Genomic DNA, 19637 nt, shown 5'->3' with positions numbered 1-19637 from the left:
CTACCGACATGGCTGGCAACAAGACGCTGACGGTTTCCGTATTCTGCGCCGACCCGCAGGCCCCGGATGGTGGCTTGCAACTGAAGCACTGGCTCAGAACATTGGAGAATCATTTTGATGAGCCTGAGACCACGCCGACGGCTGCCGCGAAGCTAGCAACACTACATTCAAAAATCGACTACCGGGTATACAACTCTATCGCTCAATGCGTGACGTATGACCTCTCCATCGCGGAGCTCAAACGGCTGTACATAAAGGAAAAAAGCCCGGTGTATGCACGATATTTGCTGCAAATGCGACGTCAGCAACCCAACGAGGCGATGGACCACTACGCCCAGGAGCTCCGGCAGCTCTTGCTGGACAGCATCAGGGAGCCACGGACTCCCGCGCAGGCTCAGGATGATCGTCTTTTAGATGCCTTCATTGCAGGGGTCTCCTCCCAGGAACTAAGGCTCAAGCTCTTAGAGAAGACCGACCTGACCTTCGCTACGGCACTCGAGCAAGGGACAGTATACACTGAAGCGCGGATGCAATCGAACACCTATGATCGCACGCGCCTCTTGGCGGGCACCACACTACACGCCCGGCCAGAGAGTGCTACCGCCGAGGACGCGAATCCGCTCGCGGAACTCCGGGATGCTCCGGAGGAAGACCCAGCCCTAACGGCTGCCGTTACGACCAGACCCAAGGCCTTACGTGGGGCCGCATGCTTTTTCTGTGGGGGGGCCACGCCATGCCCGGGTCGTGTGTCCGGCACGAGACGCTATATGCCATTTGTGCTCGCAAAAGGGACATTACGCGAGAGTGTGCAGGAAAACGGCACGTGGCTCGCGGCTCATTGACTCGCGCGGTCGCGCGGGCGCGGCGACCTTGAATGGGCTCATTGCGGAGCCCACGAGCCGAGCCCGAAACCCGGCGCCTCACCCGACTTCGAAGGGGAGGGGCCCTCTGCGGGCCCCTGGGCGCTCAGACGTCCTTGGCGGGCGTCACCGGACAGCCACCACCGTCTCATCCTCCATCGGGCACGAAGTACGTGTCCTTGACCAAACTCCGGGCCACGCAAGGGGCTTTGAAGCCTCGCCAAGCCCCAGCGGAACGTTCTCCTCGTGTCGTCTACGAGCTAACGGTGGCCCACGCCCCGACAAAGGCGATTTCAAATACTACGGAGGCCTTTTGCTGCCAAAAGTGTTAAAAGGCGATTTCGAATACTACGGAGGCCTTTTTCTGCCAAAAGTGTCAAAAGGCGATTTCAAATACTACGGAGGCCTTTTCCCGTCAGAATTGTCAGATTTTGAATCGCGAAACACCGGAATGCTTGGGAAAGCCCTCTGATGGCGTTAATGGATTCCCCATGGTCAACGCAGACTCCGGCCACGACCGCAAAACTGCTGCTGGCGTAGGATCCACCCGCGAGGCTGGTCCGACCCATTCGGGGGGCTCAGTCCTGCTCCCAGCAGCCTCGTCTGGCCTGGCTCAAGCCCTTATTCCCCTCATGGTCGAAGGCCATTGTGTTCGGGCCTTGGTGGATACAGGGTCTACGGATAGTTTTATCGACCAGCGACTTGTGCTCAGGCATGGATGGCGGATCTGGAGGTCTACGAGACGGATCTTCATGGCTTCCCAGGGGCTTCGACTCAGCACGAAGGGGGAATGCCGATTGAAACTCGTGCTAAAGGGACGGGTTTTCCCTGATGTACACCTTATGGTTTTACCCGCATTATGTGCTGATATTCTGTTAGGACACGATTTTCTTAAGCTGCATGGACGTCTGGTAATGGAGTTTGGTGGGCCTGACACGCTTGTTGTGGGGGCGGACGACGCGCTTGCGGTGTGCGCCCTAGCGCAAATGGACGTCCAGCCGCTTTCGCTGTTCCCCAATCTAACCTCCGACTGCACCCCTGTCGCGGTGAAATCACGGCGCTACTCTCGCGCAGACATGCAATTCATTGCGGACGAAACGGCTCAGCTCTTGAAAGACGGCATCATAGAACCTAGCAGGTCGTCTTGGTGGTGCGCAGCGAGGCCCATCGCAGACGCATGGTAATCGACTATTCCCAAACGATTAACCGCTTTACACAGCTGGATGCCTACCCCCTTCCGGGGATGGACGCGCTGGTGCAACAGGTGTCCCAGTATTCGGTCTATAGCACTCTCGATCTCCGTAGTGCGTACCACCAGATCCCTATCTCTAGGGCGGATCGTATCTATACGGCATTTGAGTCGGGGCAGCGGTTGTACCAATTTACGCGATTGCCTTTTGGGGTAACGAACGGGGTCGCTTGTTTCCAGAGGGCCATGGATGACTTCGTTGCGCGGAGCACTTAACCGATGTTTTCGTCTACCTCGATAATCTTACGGTTTGTGGATATGACCAAGGGCACCATGATGCTAATCTGAAGCGCTTCCTTGAGGTCGCGCAGAAGTATCACTTAACTATGAACGAGGATAAGTGCCAATACTCCCTACGCACGATAGATCTTCTGGGGTACACCGTGACCCATGGCTCTGTCGCTCCGGATAAGGAGCGTCTGCGACCTTTGCTCGACATGGCCCCTCCCTGTGATCGGGCGTCCCTGAAGCGCGCCCTTGGGCTGTTCGCCCATTACTCCAAATGGGTGCAAAGTTTCTCCGTGAAACATCGCCCCCTCGTGGCCTGCGACACCTTCCCCCTGAGTCCGGCCGCATTGGCGGCCTTTGAAGGCCTTAAGGCCGACATCGCCGAGCCGCCGTGGCGACAATCGACGAGAGCGGCTCGTTCGTCCTCGAAAGTGACGCCTCGGATCAGGCCATCGCGGCGACCCTCTCCCAAGGGGGGCGTCCCGTGGCCTTCTTTTCACGGACTCTTACCACCGCTGAGCGGAGACACTCGTCCGTTGAAAAGGAAGCGTATGCGATCGTCGAGTCTATTCGGCGATGGCGCCCGTACTTACTCGGGCGGAGCTTCCAAATCATCACGGACCAGCAAAGCGTTGCGTTCATGTACGACACCTTACACGCCCAGCGCATTAAGAATGAGAAAATCACTCGCTGGCGTATCGAACTCGCCGACTTCTGTTACACCATCAAATATCGCCCGGGGAAGGATAACCGGGCCGCCGATGCCTTATCACGACCAGCTACATGTGTGGGTATCACCTCTTTGGAGGGCCTACGGGTGCTGCATGCCACTGCGGGCCATCCCGGCGTAACGCGTTTCGCTCATTTTGTGCGGTGTGGGAATCTCCCATACTCGATTGACGATATCCGCCGTATCTGTCGCGACTGCGCTATCTGCGCGGAAATCAAACCGCGTTTCTATAACCCTCCCATGGGGACTCTGGTGAAGGCTACGCGCCCGTGGGAACGCTTGGCGATGGATTTCAAGGGCCCATTGCCGGTGTCGAGCGGCTCTCGCTAGCTGCTCACTATCGTTGATGAGTACTCGCGATTCCCCTTTGCTTATACGTGCGCGGACATGACTGCTGCCACGGTGATGCGATGCTTACAGAACTTGTTCTCAATGTTCGGTTACCCGGCCTATGTCCATACCGACCGGGGTGCGGTCTTCTTGTCTCAGGAGGTGCGCGGCTATCTGCTCCAAAATAACATTGCTTCTAGTTACACCACGCCGTACAGACCCCAGGCTAATGGGCAGATCGAACGCTTCAACGGGATTATTTGGAGGGCCGTCATGCTCAACCTCCGGACCCTCGGCCGGGGCCTCGATAAATGGGCTTGGTCGCTACCTGCGGCGTTGAACTCGATCAGGGCTCTCCTGAGTACGGCAACCAACCAAACTCCCCACGAGCGACTTTTCCACCACCCCAGGAGCTCGGGGTGTATACGGTCTTTGCCCAGTTGGCTCGCTGGGCCCGGGCCGGCCTACCTTAAACGGGCGGTTCGCGCGAGCAAGTACGACCCCCTAGTGGACAAAGTGCAGATTCTCCAGGCTAATCCTGAGCATGCTCGTGTGATGACGACTGATGGCCGTGAGACTACTGTCTCCGTCCGTCACCTTGCCCCTTGCGGGGTCGCCGACCTAAGTAGGGAATCGGACGAACCGATCGAACCCATCTATGAGACTATGGCCTCTCCCGACGCTCCCATCGCCGAAAGTCTACCGACCCTCCCCTCGCCGAGACTACCTGGGCCCGACGACTTGGAGTTACCCCCTTCGTCACCCGACCCTGTTGGCGCCTCCGACGCCGGGGACACAGGGATACGTGATGCCGTACCCGGGGAATTTCGGACGCGTGCTGGCAGAGAAATTCGCCGCCCGGCCCGATACGGTTGGGGCGACTGATGTTCCGCACCCTGTTCGTGCTGACGCTCACTCGCTTTTAGCCGCGCTGCCGTATAATTCTGACGGGGGGGGGGGGGGGGGAGAATGTAGTGAAATCGTATTCGTACTGAACCCAGGTGATGCTCGCTGCTCGTTGACACCACTAGGGGCGTGACTATAAGACCCGCTGCTGCGGACGGAGCTCCGAGACTTCTCCTGTGACACGTTACATCTAGTAGACTCGCTAACGGTACGCCTGCATAGAATATCCAGCTTGCTTGCATTGAATGATATGAATGGTCCCATGTGATGTCACATCGTATACTTATTGTATTTCCTACTTTACAGGATGATGTCATGATCTAAATGCAATTAAACCACCCGTTGGACTAAAGTTGTGTGGACCTGATTGGTTTTCCACAACATGTACCATGAAATATATGTACAGATATGAGGTCAAATGGTCGAGGTTTTGGGTCAGAGGAATATCTGGCAACGTCTTCTTTTTTTTCTTCTTTTTTATAAACCCCGACAATTCCCAAACATGCAAGTAAGTGTAAGAATCCCACTAAAAGCGATTGTCTCTTCTTCCAATCCCCCCAACAAAAGGGTCTTGAGGTTAAGGAATATGAATCAATTTCCATAAGATCACCAAATAAAGCACATCATTCACCGATGGGAGTTCTAACACTACCTTCATAAAACTCTACCCCCGGCCCACTTCCTTGCTCTTCGGGACCCTCCATATACTCCATGAGCGCGTAATGGCGGTTCACGTCCGCCATTACGCGCTGGTAGAGCGGTTTTCCCACCCACGTGTAATTTACCTTAGGAAAAAAAAAAAAAATTTTTGTTTTTAATTTTCAAAAGCATGATGTTGTGCTTTCTTTCGCACACCAATCGACTACAATTTGGACACCCCGGTATGACAATTGATCCCGAGAGAGAGAGAGGTGATTATTAATTTTGAATTCCAAAAGCTGAGCGCAATTTGCACTCTGCGAGTGTCGCACTCGTAACCCTCGGACACCAAGTTTCCACCGGGTCTGAATTTCACTACCTGACACCAGTTGTGTGGTGTCAAAGTTTGTATCCCACTCTTCGACACCAGTTGTCGCGTCCCCCGGGTTAAGACCCCTGGGTGACGGTTGGCCGAACGAGATTTAACTCCGAGGCATTTACCCAAAACCATGGCATTATCTCTTTATGGCACGCGAGAGAAACTGAGGTCGCTCGTCTTATTTGAACGGACAGCCGCGATGAGGGTTTTCCAAACCAACGAACAAATAAACGTACAAGGCAAAGCAACAATACAACAAATAAAATGCAACAAATAATGGTTGAATGAAAATAAAGGCAATATGATGAAAATAATGTTGAGGTAAAATAAATCCTACAGTGAGACATCTCCACTCAGACACATGAAACAGACACGGGAAAGATTAAAGAAAAAATAGTTTCTGCCGGCCGGCACCTAACTCGGGTCTTGACGAGCACTTGGTGGGGTCGCCTCGAACCACTGCACGGGAAACGCACCAGATGGCGCGGAGTTGCACCCATAGCCAGCCGCCAGTGTGAGGCAAGCAGACAGAGTGGCCTCCTTACGATGGGAGTTGTCCACAAAAACACCACCACAGCTCTGATGTTTCTCTCAGGCACACGGCACGAAGCGCAGCCGTCACAAAGCCAGTTTAAGGAAAAGCCAAAAATGTGCCCGCTTGCCACGCAGCCCCACCAGAGAGCGAAAGAATGCGTCCGCCTGCTACGAACACCGGAAACGAGAGAGATCAAAATGGCGGTCACTTTGCCTTTTCTTCTCCCATCCTAGAAAGTTCTCTCTGTCACGTGCGCTCCAATCAACAAGCTCGACTCTATCGTCCCATCCTGCCTCACCCAATCATCATTTGGGGCATGGCCTCACGGCCATTCTTGACACCCATCGAGAAGGTTCAGCTGGGCGGGGTAGTCGTGTCTGGGTACCGTCGGTGATCAGGTTGTTGCGATTATGTGCTGAGTGCATGGCTGTCTGAGTAAATGTCATAAGAACAAAGGGAAAAATCACAGGGGAATTTATACACAGGGAATTTATCCTTATGCCTTATCAAATTAGCATAGCTCCACCCCTCGCATTGAGACACATATACACTCTTACACGGACATTCGGCCTACTTGGATATATTAAGATTTCTTCTTCGTGACATTCGGGGCACGCTAAACTCTACAATTCTATCTGGACTAATGTATTTCATTATTTCACGTAACAATATTCATGCTCCACTCATGTGTTGCGTCATCTCTGCTGGGGAGGTCGGCAGCAGCTTCACTTCCCTTTTGGGCAGCATGATGTGTGTGTAGATTTAAAAAGATGTGTGAATTTATGTGACAAAAGCACGGTTTTTATTGTTGCACTGGAGTGTTTTAAAATAAAGTGTAAAGTGATTTAAACCTGTTGGTAAGCTGCCTGGAGCATTCTTTCTTCAAAGAAGCTTGATACAAGGGTCGTTCCAGGAGACTACTCGCCTCCATTCATTTGCTCCTCCTTCCCCCCACTCTGTCTCACCCTCTCTATTCTCTTCACCCTCTTGCTCAAGGTCATCTGCCATCAGCTTGGAAATCAGCCAACATTACCACTTTACACAAAAAAGTGCAAAAACAGATCCTTGCAACTATAGACCAATCAACCTGCTCCCAATAATCAGCAAGGTCATGGAATCTTCGATCGCTTCTGACATCAAATCCTTCCTCTTCTCCAATGGCTTGATCTCGGATCATCAATTTGGATTCAGACCAGGTCATTCTACTCTGGACATGCTACTTCTGCTGTCTCAACAATGGATGGAGGTCCTCAATGACAAACAGGAAATTAGAGCCGTCTCCCTCGACATATCACGTGCCTTCGATACGGTCTGGCACCCCGCTCTGCTCACCAAACTTTCCTCCTATGGTGTCCATAGAAATCTCCATGCATGGCTTGCGGACTTTCTCTCTGGTCATAGTCAACGTGTGGCCCTGAATGGTTTTCTCTCATCTCCCCTTCCTGTTCAGGCTGGAGTTCCCCAAGGCAGTGTTGTGGGCCCTGTGCTTTTACTGGTCTTCATCAATGATCTCTCTGACTCTCTGGAAAATCCTCTCTTTCTCTTTGCTGATGACTCCACTCTATGCCACTCCATACCTCATCCCTCAAATTGGCAGTCTGCAGCCTCTTCACTCTCTGCAGACCTGGTCAATACCACAAACTGGTCAAACAAGTGGAACATGTCTTTCAATCCTGACAAATCTCGCTCTCATTGTCTTTCCAAAAAGACCGTCTGGAAAACCCTCCCATCTACTTTCTCAACAATCCTCTGCAAGAAGTTCTGTCACCAAAGCTTTTGGGTCTCACTATCTGCCATGATCTTTCCTGGGAAAACCACATTTCCAAGCTGGCCTCCAAAGCCAGTCGCTGTCTGGGCATCCTCTGTCGTGCGAAGTCCTTTGTGGGCTCTTCTGAGCTCATCACATACAAAGCTTTCATCCACACCTCAATGGAATACTGTTCTCTCCCCCTGGGCTGGTGCTCCTGCCTCACACCTAGCTCGGCTTCACGCTGTAGAAACCAAAGCTTTCAGAATCGTTGGAATGTCCCATAATTAAGATGATTGTGAGGGCCACTCACTCCCGGCAGGCAGGTTGGTGGTCTTTCTCTCTTCTACCGACTCCTCTCCGGCCTTGCTCCCCCTTCTGTCTGTGCTCTGTCTGCCAAATATTCCTGCAGGACACACAAGATCTGCCAGCAACCCTCTTATGGTTAAACTGCCAAAATCAAGACTCTCTGCTCACCTTCACTCTTTCATTCCTCTTTTCTCCCACCTCTGGAACAAACTCCCACTCTCTTCAATTCTTCCCCTTCCTCCAGATCTTTAAAACAGCTGTTCACCACTATCTATCTCTTCCCCCCCCCCCCCCCCCCCATCCAAAACCTTGATCTTTTCAACCCCCGTTAAAACACCCCAAATCCACCTCTTTCAATTTCCAATTTCTTTCCTGAAATTCCTAGTAGTGTCAATTATTTCTTTCATACCGTGTTGTTATACCGTTATACCCTCCCCCCCCCCCCCCCCCCCTCGCCTTCCCTCTCTCCCCCTTCCACAGATCTACTGACGTCCCTGTTCTCTACTGTTGTCTTTGTATGTTTTCTTATCTCCCGCTCCTTTATGTATTGTATGTTTTATCGGTCTGTGGTTGCTCTCGTGTGTGATGTGTTAGCTCTTACACGAGCTTTGACTGTGTCCAAAAAAAATTAAAAATCTCTTCCAGGACAGAAGCCACCACCTTCTATATATATAAATGTTTTCCTTTGATAAGGTATTCCAAACTTGAATAAATTGAGATGATACCAAAGACTGGTGGGGTCATTTGATCTCGGACCAGCCATGCTTCCATCAAGAGATACTTTCTGTTCAGCGACGTGATTTGATTATTATGTGACGTATTCACGAACTCGGATTCTCGGAACGACACACGAGCACCACCAGGATGCCACTGAAAGCAGGGCAAATAGTTTCATGGTTTTTATTCGGATGTAATGAGTTTTTTGAGTTCCTATGAAAAATTACCAAAATATGTCAAGAAACAAATTGTCATTATCGCACCAAAGAAAAAAAAATTCTTACACAAACTATTCTTCCATGGCCGCTAAATATTGCCTGAAGGCAAAACGTTATGCTTCTGCTTCATGTAAGCAAGGAATGCATACTTTGTGTATTAAAATGTAAAACCCCAAGGGATAAACTTTGATATAACTTTTCATGGTGAATATCTCTGATTGAAGCCTCGTCATTTCGAGAACTGTGAGAGAAAATTAATGCAATGTATAAACAGTGACTGCAGTACGTAAGCCGGATCGTTTCCGACCTAATGTCCGCTGAGCGAACACCTATTACAATTGTAGTTTTTGGTGCCAGATTGTCTCACTGATTTTCGTATTCGCATCAGTCTTCCTCTCTCCTTATTTTTCTTCTTCTTCTTCAATGTGAAACGTCGCCGTCGGGCGTCGGGTGCGGGTTGACATCATCAATCATCATCATCATCGGGAGGGAGCATGCCTGTGCCGCTGATGTAGGTTGGACTTAGAGCAAGTATTAAATGTATACGTACATCAGAAGAGGTCCGCAAACAGATTACAACGAAAGGGAACAAACCACGTCTCGGGCGCGAGGCAACGAAAGCTTATATTTTATAATTATATCGGAGACATGTGACGTATCTATTTATGTTTAGAGGTATTAAGTAAAATATAACTTTATGGAGTACAGTAAATATTTGCCTTTGTTCGAGCTGTTCAGCTTTTAGCGCTCAACATAGCGAAGAAAAATATGCTTAAGATTATTCAAATTTGAGGAAGAAGAGTTCTATGTATAATTAACCAGCTTGTGGGCGGTACATTGTGTCCTTTTTTCGCGTCTGTCTTTGGGAGGAAGAAGAAGATTCTTATGAATAAATTAATCAGCCTGTGGGCGTTTCATTGTGTCCTTTTTTCGTGTGTCTTTCGGAGGAAGAAGATTATTATGAATAATTAATCAGGTTGTGGGCGGTACATTGCGTCCTTTTTTCGTGTCTGTCTTTCGGAGGAAGAAGATTATTATGAATAATTAATCAGCTTGTGGGTGTTTCATTGTGTCCTTTTTCCGTGTCTGTCGTTGGGAGGAAGAAGAAGATTCTTATGAATAATTCATCAGCTTGTGGGCGGTACATTGTGTCCTTTTTTTTTGCGCTTGGCGTGGTTTTTCAGGTAAAAGTGATTCCTCTTTTCGCTGATTCAGAATCTCGATTTTGATTGAGGACGAGTACGAGCTGCCTTGTGTTTCGGCAAAGAGGAAGAAGTTTACGATTTGTTTTATTTTTTTCTTCATTTTATTTCTGCTCTTGTTGCAGCAGCAGAGTCCAAGGCGTGAACATGGCCGAGCCAGGGGTGGACGAGCCTGCCATTGAGCTGTTCGTTAAAGTAAGATTAGCTTTCCTCTACTCGTCATCTGGTTATTTCATTGCCTTTAAAAGTCCGCGCGATCACTTTCTAATAAACTTTATATTCTGTGTACGTTTACTGTGTACACTAGTCACTACGTATTTGCTAATTGCCCTTTCCAGTCAAACTCGGGCCATGAGACCACGACGCGTCCTATTGGTATTGCTTTTGTCCTTAATGTTATTTTATTTTTATTCACATATTCCCGCCGCCCCCCAATTCCCGCCGCCCCCAATCCCCGACACCTCCCAATACCCGCCACCCGCTGCCCCCCAATCCTCGCCACCCCCCCAATCTCCACCCTCCCAATCCCCGCCGCCCCCCAGTCACCCCCAATCCCCGCCGCCCCCCAGTCACCCCCAATCCCCGCCGCCCCCAATCCCCAATCCCCACCACCCCCAATCCCCAATCCCCACCACCCCCAATCCCCAATCCCCACCACCCCCAATCCCCACCACCACCACCACCCCCAATCCCCACCACCCCCAATCCCCACCACCACCACCACCCCCAATCCCCACCACCACCACCCCCAATCCCCACAACCACCACCCCCAATCCCCACCACCACCACCCCCAATCCCCACCACCACCACCCCCAATCCCCACCACCACCACCCCCAATCCCCACCACCACCACCCCCAATCCCCACCACCACCACCCCCAATCCCCACCACCACCCCCCCCAATCCCCACCACCACCACCCCCAATCCCCACCACCACCACCCCCAATCCCCACCACCACCACCCCCAATCCCCACCACCACCACCCCCAATCCACACCACCACCACCCCCAATCCCCACCACCACCACCCCCCCCAATGCCCACCCCCCAATGCCCACCACCACCACCCCCCAATGCCCACCACCACCACCCCCCAATGCCCACCACCACCACCCCCCAATCCCCACCACCCTCCCAATCCCCACCACCCCCCAATCCCCACCACCCCCCCAATCCCCACCACCCCCCCAATCCCCACCACCCCCCCAATCCCAACCACCCCCCAATCCCCACCACCACCCCCCAATCCCCACCACCACCCCCCAATCCCCACCACCACCCCCCAATCCCCACCACCACCCCCCAATCCCCACCACCACCCACCCCCCAATCCCCACCACCACCCACTCCCCAATCGCCGTCACCTCCCAATACCCGCCACCCGCTGCCCCCCAATCCTCGCCACCCCCCCCCCCAATCTCCACCCTCCCAATCCCCACCGACCCCCCAGTCACCCCCAATCCCCACCACCCCCAATCCCCACAATCCCCACCACCCCCAATCCCCACAATCCCCACCACCACCACCCCCAATGCCCACCACCACCACCCCCAATGCCCACCACCACCCCCCCCCCAATGCCCACCCCCCCTTCCCTTCCCCCAAATCTCCGCCACCCCCCAATTTGGGATTAAAATTACTGGAAATGTCCAAACTTTATGATTAGTATCCGATACTTGTCAAAAAATGTCCCTTGTATTGAAAGACCTTGGGCAAGTGATCTGGGCTCATGGAAGAGGGTGTGACTGGGGACGTAAAGCTATGACATGACCAGTGGGGTTGGTGGCGGAATAGGCGGATGGAACAAGAGAATGGACAAACAGGAAGAGGAGAGGAAAGGAAACGTGGGGACTGTGAGTAAAGGGGAGGGGGGGGGGGGGGGGATGCTTTGAGGTGGTGTACTGCCGACTTGAAACTTTGGAGTCGATGGTGGGATTGAACAGATTGAGAAAAGAGGGACCGAGGAGATCTGTGAGCCTAAAAAATATGACAAATAAAATTGTGAACGGATTCAGACGAATTTTGTTAGACAGGTTGGGTGTGTGACAAGAACTAATTTATTAGATTTTGGTGAAAATCTGGATCTTGATCTCATGATTTGAAAGTAGCAGTAATTTTCACCATTAACAGATGGGGGTCAAAAACGATGTATGGCATGGTATTTCATGGTATGGCATGGTATTTCATGGTATGGCATGGTATTTCATGGTATGGCATGGTATTTCATGGTATGGCATGGTATTTCATGGTATGGCATGGTATTTCATGGTATGGCATGGTATTTCATGGTATGGCATGGTATTTCATGGTATGGCATGGTATTTCATGGTATGGCATGGTATTTCATGGTATGGCATGGTATTTCATGGTATGGCATGGTATTTCAAAAAGTTGTGGATAAGTTGTGACGAAACGTGATAGATAAGTTGGTTCGGCGATAAGAACGAGCCGATTCGGTTTTTTGGTCCAGGTCAGAATCCAGATCCGGCCTATCAGTGGGATAGAAAACGTAAACTGTTCAGCCAGGTGGAGGTATACGCTCTACCGAGTGTCGGTCTTGTTTACTGTTTGTTCTCCTGGATTTTTGACGATACATTGTGATTTCAGCACTTGTCTTGCTTTTTTCCTCCTGTGTGTTTTGAGGCTCATAGCAAAACTTGTACTTGTATCACAAAACGGGACGAAGGCACTGGTGGACATTATTAGATGGGATTTAAACGTAAACCTGGAGCACCAGCATCAGACTCGATCTTGGCTTTGGCTTCTTATAACTTTACGGTCCAGAAAACTTGTAAAAGGCACTGAGGATGCAGATTTGTGCCTTGGTTGAACTTTGGAGGTGGTTTCTTATTTCGATACGTTTGGTTTAACTACCTTACCATGGACGTTGTTTACACATGCAGTTAAGGGTAATCTTGCGGCACAAAAGTGCTGGAGTTTGTACTCCCAGTTCTCCAGAGGTTGCTCTCTTTGACGTGATGTTGTTGTCGTAGAACGATTTATTGCCATAATCATCAAGTCAAGGCTCTGAAATTTGTGCATATTTTGTCGTTCATTGTTTGTGCTGCAATGACATATTGGTGACACTTCGTTTTTCCTCTCTCCATCTCCCTGTCACTCTCTCTCCCTCTCCCTGTCACTCTCTCTCCCTCTCCCTGTCACTCTCTCTCCCTCTCCCTGTCACTCTCTCTCCCTCTCCCTGTCACTCTCTCTCCCTCTCCCTCTCTCTCCCTCTCCCTGTCACTCTCCCTCTCCCTCTCCCTCTCCCTCTCTCTCCCTCTCCCTGTCACTCTCTCTCCCTCTCCCTGTCACTCTCTCTCCCTCTCCCTGTCACTCTCTCTCCCTCTCCCTGTCACTCTCTCTCCCTCTCCCTGTCACTCTCTCTCCCTCTCCCTGTCACTCTCTCTCCCTCTCCCTGTCACTCTCTCTCCCTCTCCCTGTCACACTCTCTCCCTCTCCCTGTCACTCTCTCTCCCTCTCCCTGTCACTCTCTCTCCCTCTCCCTGTCACTCTCTCTCCCTCTCCCTGTCACTCTCTCTCCCTCTCCCTGTCACTCTCTCTCCCTCTCCCTGTCACTCTCTCTCCCTCTCCCTGTCACTCTCTCTCCCTCTCCCTGGTCTCACCATTTGAAATGATCACATAAAGTATTGTATTTCATCTTTTGTTAAAAGCATCCATCATCTTAAACCTTTCACATGTACCAGCACAAACATCCTTTTATACTTGGAGCTATCTAAATCGGTAGGAAGCCTTTCAAGTATTTTTCCCACCTCCTTAACTGGAGGGTCGTTAAACCAAACCTGGCTGACAGGATGGACTCGAGGTAGGCACACTCGCCTCAAAGCTGTCTAGCCTGGGTTTGAATCCAAACCCAGCTATAAACTGCCATCATATTGCTTCACAGGCAGGGTCATTCCTCAATATGTGTGTGCCGTCCCTTGGATGACTGTTAAACGGGGACGTCCCGTCTAACAGCATTAGTTGGTGTACGTTGAAGATCTCACAGTTTCCTTTGTCTATGAGTAGGTGAGCTATCGCCGTCACCATGAAGAAATTCCAAATTCCTGCCCTAACTAGTAAAGGGTATCGCATCAGCGGCCCATCCGTGCCCTCAGCCAATGATGCTACCCCACAGCCTTGCGATCTTTACGAATGAAGAAGCCAAACCTTTCCTGTTGAGTAATGGACTGTATAAAGCCCCTACTTTGAATGTATTTTCCTTTGATCCATACTTTGTACACTTCTTGTGATTTTTTTTTTTGTTGTTGTTCAATATCTCCAAATCATTTTGTGGCCCAACCCACATGGCATTTGATGATTTTTGATACAAATCTCAGTTAAAAATATATATATATTTGGGCCCTTGACTGGGCTCGGAAAAGTTTCCTGGTTGTGAACTCAAGTCACTCCAAGTCTCTCAGTGCTCATATTCAGAACCCTTGGATTTTGATATTGTGCTAGTCTTGAGATTGAATAACGAACAGAGGAGGGATAGCAAATTGAATTCTGATTATAAAGGGGAAACAGGTTTTGCTGAAAAAATGCACGGCTATTGTTCCTCGGAATGTACCTTCGTCGTCATTGTCAATTGTAGGATGAAAGCTCCCTTGTACTTGCATTGGGAGTGTTGGCATTCTTGCGAATTGTAATTTGGCTGGAGAGTTTGGGCAGGAATTTGTAATTTGTTCATGAAACCGTTAACTCGTCGCTAAAGATAGTTATTTCGGTGGGTAGTGCATATATAGATCCAAGTAGATCTACATAGGTAGGTGCTTCGTCTGTCTGGATAGGGAATCTCACCTGTAATTTTGTTTCGCCCGGTTTGTCGGATTAAGTGTATCTTCATCCCCATTACGAGGAATGGGGCATGATAAATAGTTCTGGGGATTATGCTAACTCCATTGTATGTGAAACCTCTGTGATTATCCCGGTGTCCCTCATGGCAATACATCACATACAGTAGATAGATCCATTAGTGCACACATTAAATTCCCCCGCCGCCACAATGACTTTGGAAGAACAGACCGGAAGCAACCACGCACTATGGCGCCATAGCAGGCAAACAGCGATCAGGCAGGCTGAGAGCCACGCCCAGGAGTACTCATGATTGACGGGGGGAAGGGCGAGTTGGAGGCAGATCGCTGATTGGCGGATAGGGAAGATGAGGGACGTGCCACACGATGACGTGATACCAGGGGTGCTCGACCAATCAGTGAGGACGGCGCGAAAAGATGAGTAAGAAGCTACGCACTGGTTGCAGGAGAAGCGCCGGTGACGTGAAAAGGCGCGAAAGGTTACGTGTAAACGAGGCACTGGTTGGCAGAGGGAGAGAGCTGACATCACAAGACGATCAGTAAAACCACTCGCTCACCGGCATTTTCCTCTCTTCCCTTGGCCCTCTTGCTCTGGACTGTCCGATTGAGTTGGCCCTTCTCGCTTTGGTTTCTTTCCTGCCCGGACCTCCCTTCTGCTTTTGCCTTTCGTTCCCGGTTGGACCTTTCCTTTGCGAACCGTGAATTGCCTGCGTTACGACGGACATTGGGAGAACGTTGGAGCGCCGTTGATTATCCTCCCTGGCGTTCACTTGCGAGCGAGGCTTGCCGCTGAGCGGGCGAGACTGGCACGAGTGAGGCGCTCGGTGAGGCCTGACGGAGCGCGAACATCGGAGCCTGGACGGCCAAACGGACCCGATATCAAGACAGATAAGCTCGCATACACAACACGACGAAACGTTAATTTTATTATCCTTTCCATTGTGTGTATTTGAAGTCCGTGAGTGGGGACGTCCCACCCTAGGCTCTAGTTTTTATCATCGCGTTTCCCTGTCCCGATAGTTATTTTAAATAATCCCTTTTATTATTTTCTTTTCTATTCAAAATCGCGTGTTCGTGTGAGTTTAATCACTTTGCAGGTTGAAGACGCTGGCGCGCGCGTGGACTGAGGTAAATCTCGCCGCTTCTTCTTCCTCCTTCTTTCCACCCCCCGCGCATGTGTGTAGCGAAATCCGCCATTGAACGTCGCCTCGGAGTTGAAGCTCGCTTTGGCCATCCTCGATTCCCTGGTCTTAACCGAGGGGCAATCGCGCTACAATACGTTGGGATCCTCAATGAGCAGTGCTGGTAGACTGGTCCTTTGGTTTGACGTCCTTCCGATGAATGGTGCGCACATCAATGCCTCACCCTGCAGATGCACCACCAGGGTGGCAGTTTATAGCTGGGTCGAGATTCAAACCCAGCCAAGATGGCTTGGAGGCGAGTGTGTGTACCATTCCATTAAGCTGTGCTGCCATCCCCCGCCATGTACACAGGCAAGCCCGTTGTTTCCGTTATCTATTGCGTTTGTTTTTCCACCATTATCAAAATGGTGATTTGGAGCTAAAAAGGGCCTTTAAAGAAGTGTGTTGTCCCAAAAATATTGTAAATTCTGAAATGGCAACACTACCCACCAACTCGCCCCCTCCCACCCTCCCCCAACCCCAAAGAGGCTTTAATAACAGTAGCTTGTGTCATCACAATCATGAATTTGGGCTGGCCTCCAAATTGGTTGATATTTTCATTCAATAGGAATGATTTTTAAATTCTGGTGGCACTTCGCGTTAATGTAGACCATTACTGCTCAGTGTGTTTGCGTAATTCTTCAGTTGCGTTACAAGCTTGCGGTGCTGTTTGTTTGAACGTCTGGTTTCCTCGTGGCCTCAAGAGCATTCTTCGGACAGCTGTGTTGGCAAAAATGCATTTTCTTGCTGTAACGTGTCTATATCCAGCTCGTCTTTGTCTCGTTGCTTTCTTAGAATGGAGAGTGGAACCTCGTCTGTCCATCCCTACCTCGCTGTATTTGTGCTCACATCCATGCTTCTTGGTTGGTTGCTAACTCATCTTGATTCATGTTGTTACCTTAAGGCTTAAGCAGATACTGGTATTGCAAATTTTGGGGATTAATAAATTATCTGCATTGTATAACTATTGGTGGTGGCTATGAACCCGTTATTATTATTCCCACGCTTTTTGAAAGAAAATGGGGATATTGTATTGTGTCTGTCCGCCACACCCCTGTGGTGGGGTCAAAAGGTCAAATCCCCAAAAATGCAATTACGGGCACAATTTGAAACCTTTTTTAAATAGAATTTTGTTTATGCCGCAATCCACATTGGGAGTCGCATGAAATGGATATTGATTTTTGGATTTGACCCCCGGTTCATGTTACATGGGGTGGGGGCTTAAAGGATCATGGCTAAAAAACGGGAAAACAAACCATCACAATTTGATATTTAGTCATTCCTAGTGGAACTTTTGGCCATCTTTCAACTTTGCTTTGGATGGGAAGCGTGGGGATTTACGATGGCGCCTCATCAATTTCGCTCTGTTTAAAAAAAAAAAAAAAAAATGTTGTGCCTCCGCTGACGAAGTTGCCGGAAGCATTATGTTTTTGAGTTGTCCATCCGTGCATCCATGATAGGTTTTCGTTACCACAATAACTTAAGAATGGCTGAAGGGATCTAAGTCAAACTTGGTGCAAGTATGTAAAATGATGTAATGTTGTAATGATGTGGGTAAAGACATTGGTTGAAGTTGGTTGAAGTTGACGAGTGCCACTTGTTTGTGTACAATATTGAGGCTTGTGGAGGAGCTGGGACGTAGAACGGATGAACATGTCAAGGAACGGTAGAAAGAAGGGGGAAACGCACCAACAGCTGGTTGGTGTGTTTTTCATTCCAGCACACAAACTGGTTGAGGCACAAATTAGAGGGGGACCTGGGCAAATGAGGGGAGGGGAGGAAGCACGGGGTGGACAAGATTGATTCAACTGCAACCTGTCGGGGAAAAAAAACCAAAAAAAACGAACTTGGAAAGAGGTAGATTTGGAGAGGGTTAACAGGGTAGAAAAGATCATGTTTATGGATAAGGGATCATCTGAGCTGGTATAGAGCAGCTGTCTTGAAGACCTGGAAGGAAGAATGAGATTGAAGAGAATGTGGAAGTTTGTTCCACAGGTAGGAAAAGAGGAATGACTGGAGGTGAGCAGTGATCCTGGATATGAGGTAGTTTCACCAGAAGGGGGTTGTTGGCAGATCACAGACAATGTGCACCCATTGGAAACGTGGGGGTGGAGGGTTGGGGACAAAGACCAGAGTGTACAAGACCAGAAAGGAGCTAGTAAAACCATTTCTAGCAGGAAAAAAATGGATTAACCATCTTTTCCTGCATAATTATTATTTTAGCAGAAATGGCTTCAACTTGCACACATTGAACCTGAAAGTTATTGGTGGGCAACATTCCTTGCCAGATCGGTATTAGTCGGACCCAATCATGGGTAATGTGGTCGAACTGGTTATTTTGAGCCATTTTTTGGTGTTGTCACACGTACAAGGCTTTTTTTTCATTCATATTCGATTATTTCCAATAGATCAATTTAAAAATCGACCATCTATTTGGTGCTCTATTTTCAATCTTATTAGTTAACCCTGGTGTTGGGCTAGCGGCTAGGGTGTCAGCTTAGGATCCTAGGATCCTGGGTTCGAAACCCGGTCGATCGCTGAATTAACACCAGGGGGGTTGACTCAGCCTGTCATCCTTCCGAGGTCGGCTAATTGAGTACCAGTTCACTGGTAATTCCCTGCTTGTCGTTAAAGGCGGCAAAAAGGGTTGGCATCAGGAACGGCATCCGGCCGTAAAACATTGCTTCAAAAAGGGGACCGAAAAACAACAACTACCACGGTTCCCGAAAAAGGCCAACCCCCGCTTGCGGGGAATAATGGCCTCTAAAGGTGGTTTTTTTTTTTGTTTTTTTTTAGTTAGGCCATGATACTTATTTGCTTTTCAACATGCTGTAATCTGATATCAGTTTTGTACAAAGAACTTAAACGTAACATCACACCACATTCACAAGCGCATTGGTGTGTTGGTTTTTGCAGCTTTGTTTTTAGCAGAACTTGTTCAGTCACGTGTAATGGTATCGCCACATATCCGATGAATTTCACAGGACACCCGAAAGAACAAGCAACGGAGGGTTACCTCGTGCCTAATGATGAAGGCACGTGCAGTTGATTGAGATGCACGCCCGTGGAGCATTGCACTCAGTTTGGACAACGTGTTCGAAATTCGTAAAACATTTCTGAAATTGGAGCAGAAGTTGGAAGTTTCTTGGTAAAAATAGCCCTGGCGAGCATTTTGAATGAAGGTTGTTGCAAAACCATTGGATTGAAACCAGACTTGAGCCTTGGCACGATATGACGGAAGGCAAAGCAAATGTCTTCCAAAATTCCTGCTTTGCCCATTCTGGGGCATAGAATAGTGCAGCATTTCTTCGTAAGTGCGTGTGTGGCGGATAGGAATTGCTTCGACATATTGGACCGCTGTCCTGCCTTGTGTTGCCAACATCTCTCGCTTTCATTCCAGAGTAGTATTTGCACTGTACTGTCGTTTCAGCTTTATGTACTCTATCTATTCTTACAAACTACACCATCTCTGGCTTGTACTGAGGCTGAGAATTAAGTAATTAATTGTGTAGATTTGGAAGTAAAATGATGTGGTTTTAGTTCTTTGTTGGAGAGGAACTTTTTTCCAATACTATACAAAATGCCATGC

General features: G+C 49.5%; 1 protein-coding gene across 4 annotated transcripts in view; it reads left to right on the top strand.

The window, feature by feature from the left end:
- The first annotated feature begins 9326 nt into the window (after positions 1-9326).
- Positions 9327-19637, top strand: part of LOC137438710 (chloride intracellular channel protein 4) — a 95489-nt gene continuing 85178 nt past the window's right edge. Inside the window, exons 1-2 of one of the 4 annotated variants that reach the window (XM_078767180.1) lie at positions 9327-9358; positions 10178-10244. In XM_078767180.1, the coding sequence (XP_078623306.1) occupies positions 9342-9358; positions 10178-10244 (84 nt within the window). In that variant the 5' untranslated portion in view covers positions 9327-9341. Of the gene's footprint in view, positions 9359-9995; positions 10032-10174; positions 10245-19637 lie in introns of those variants that run through there. The other 3 variants (XM_078767179.1, XM_068133985.2, XM_068133984.2) reach the window with 3 other exon arrangements.

The sequence above is a fragment of the Myxine glutinosa genome, chromosome 13, assembly GCF_964187855.1.
Source record: "Myxine glutinosa chromosome 13, kmMyxGlut1.1, whole genome shotgun sequence".
In the NCBI taxonomy this organism is placed as follows: Eukaryota; Metazoa; Chordata; class Myxini; order Myxiniformes; family Myxinidae; genus Myxine; species Myxine glutinosa.
Note: the sequence above shows the minus strand (reverse complement) of the source record. Positions and strands in the feature narration are given on the sequence as shown.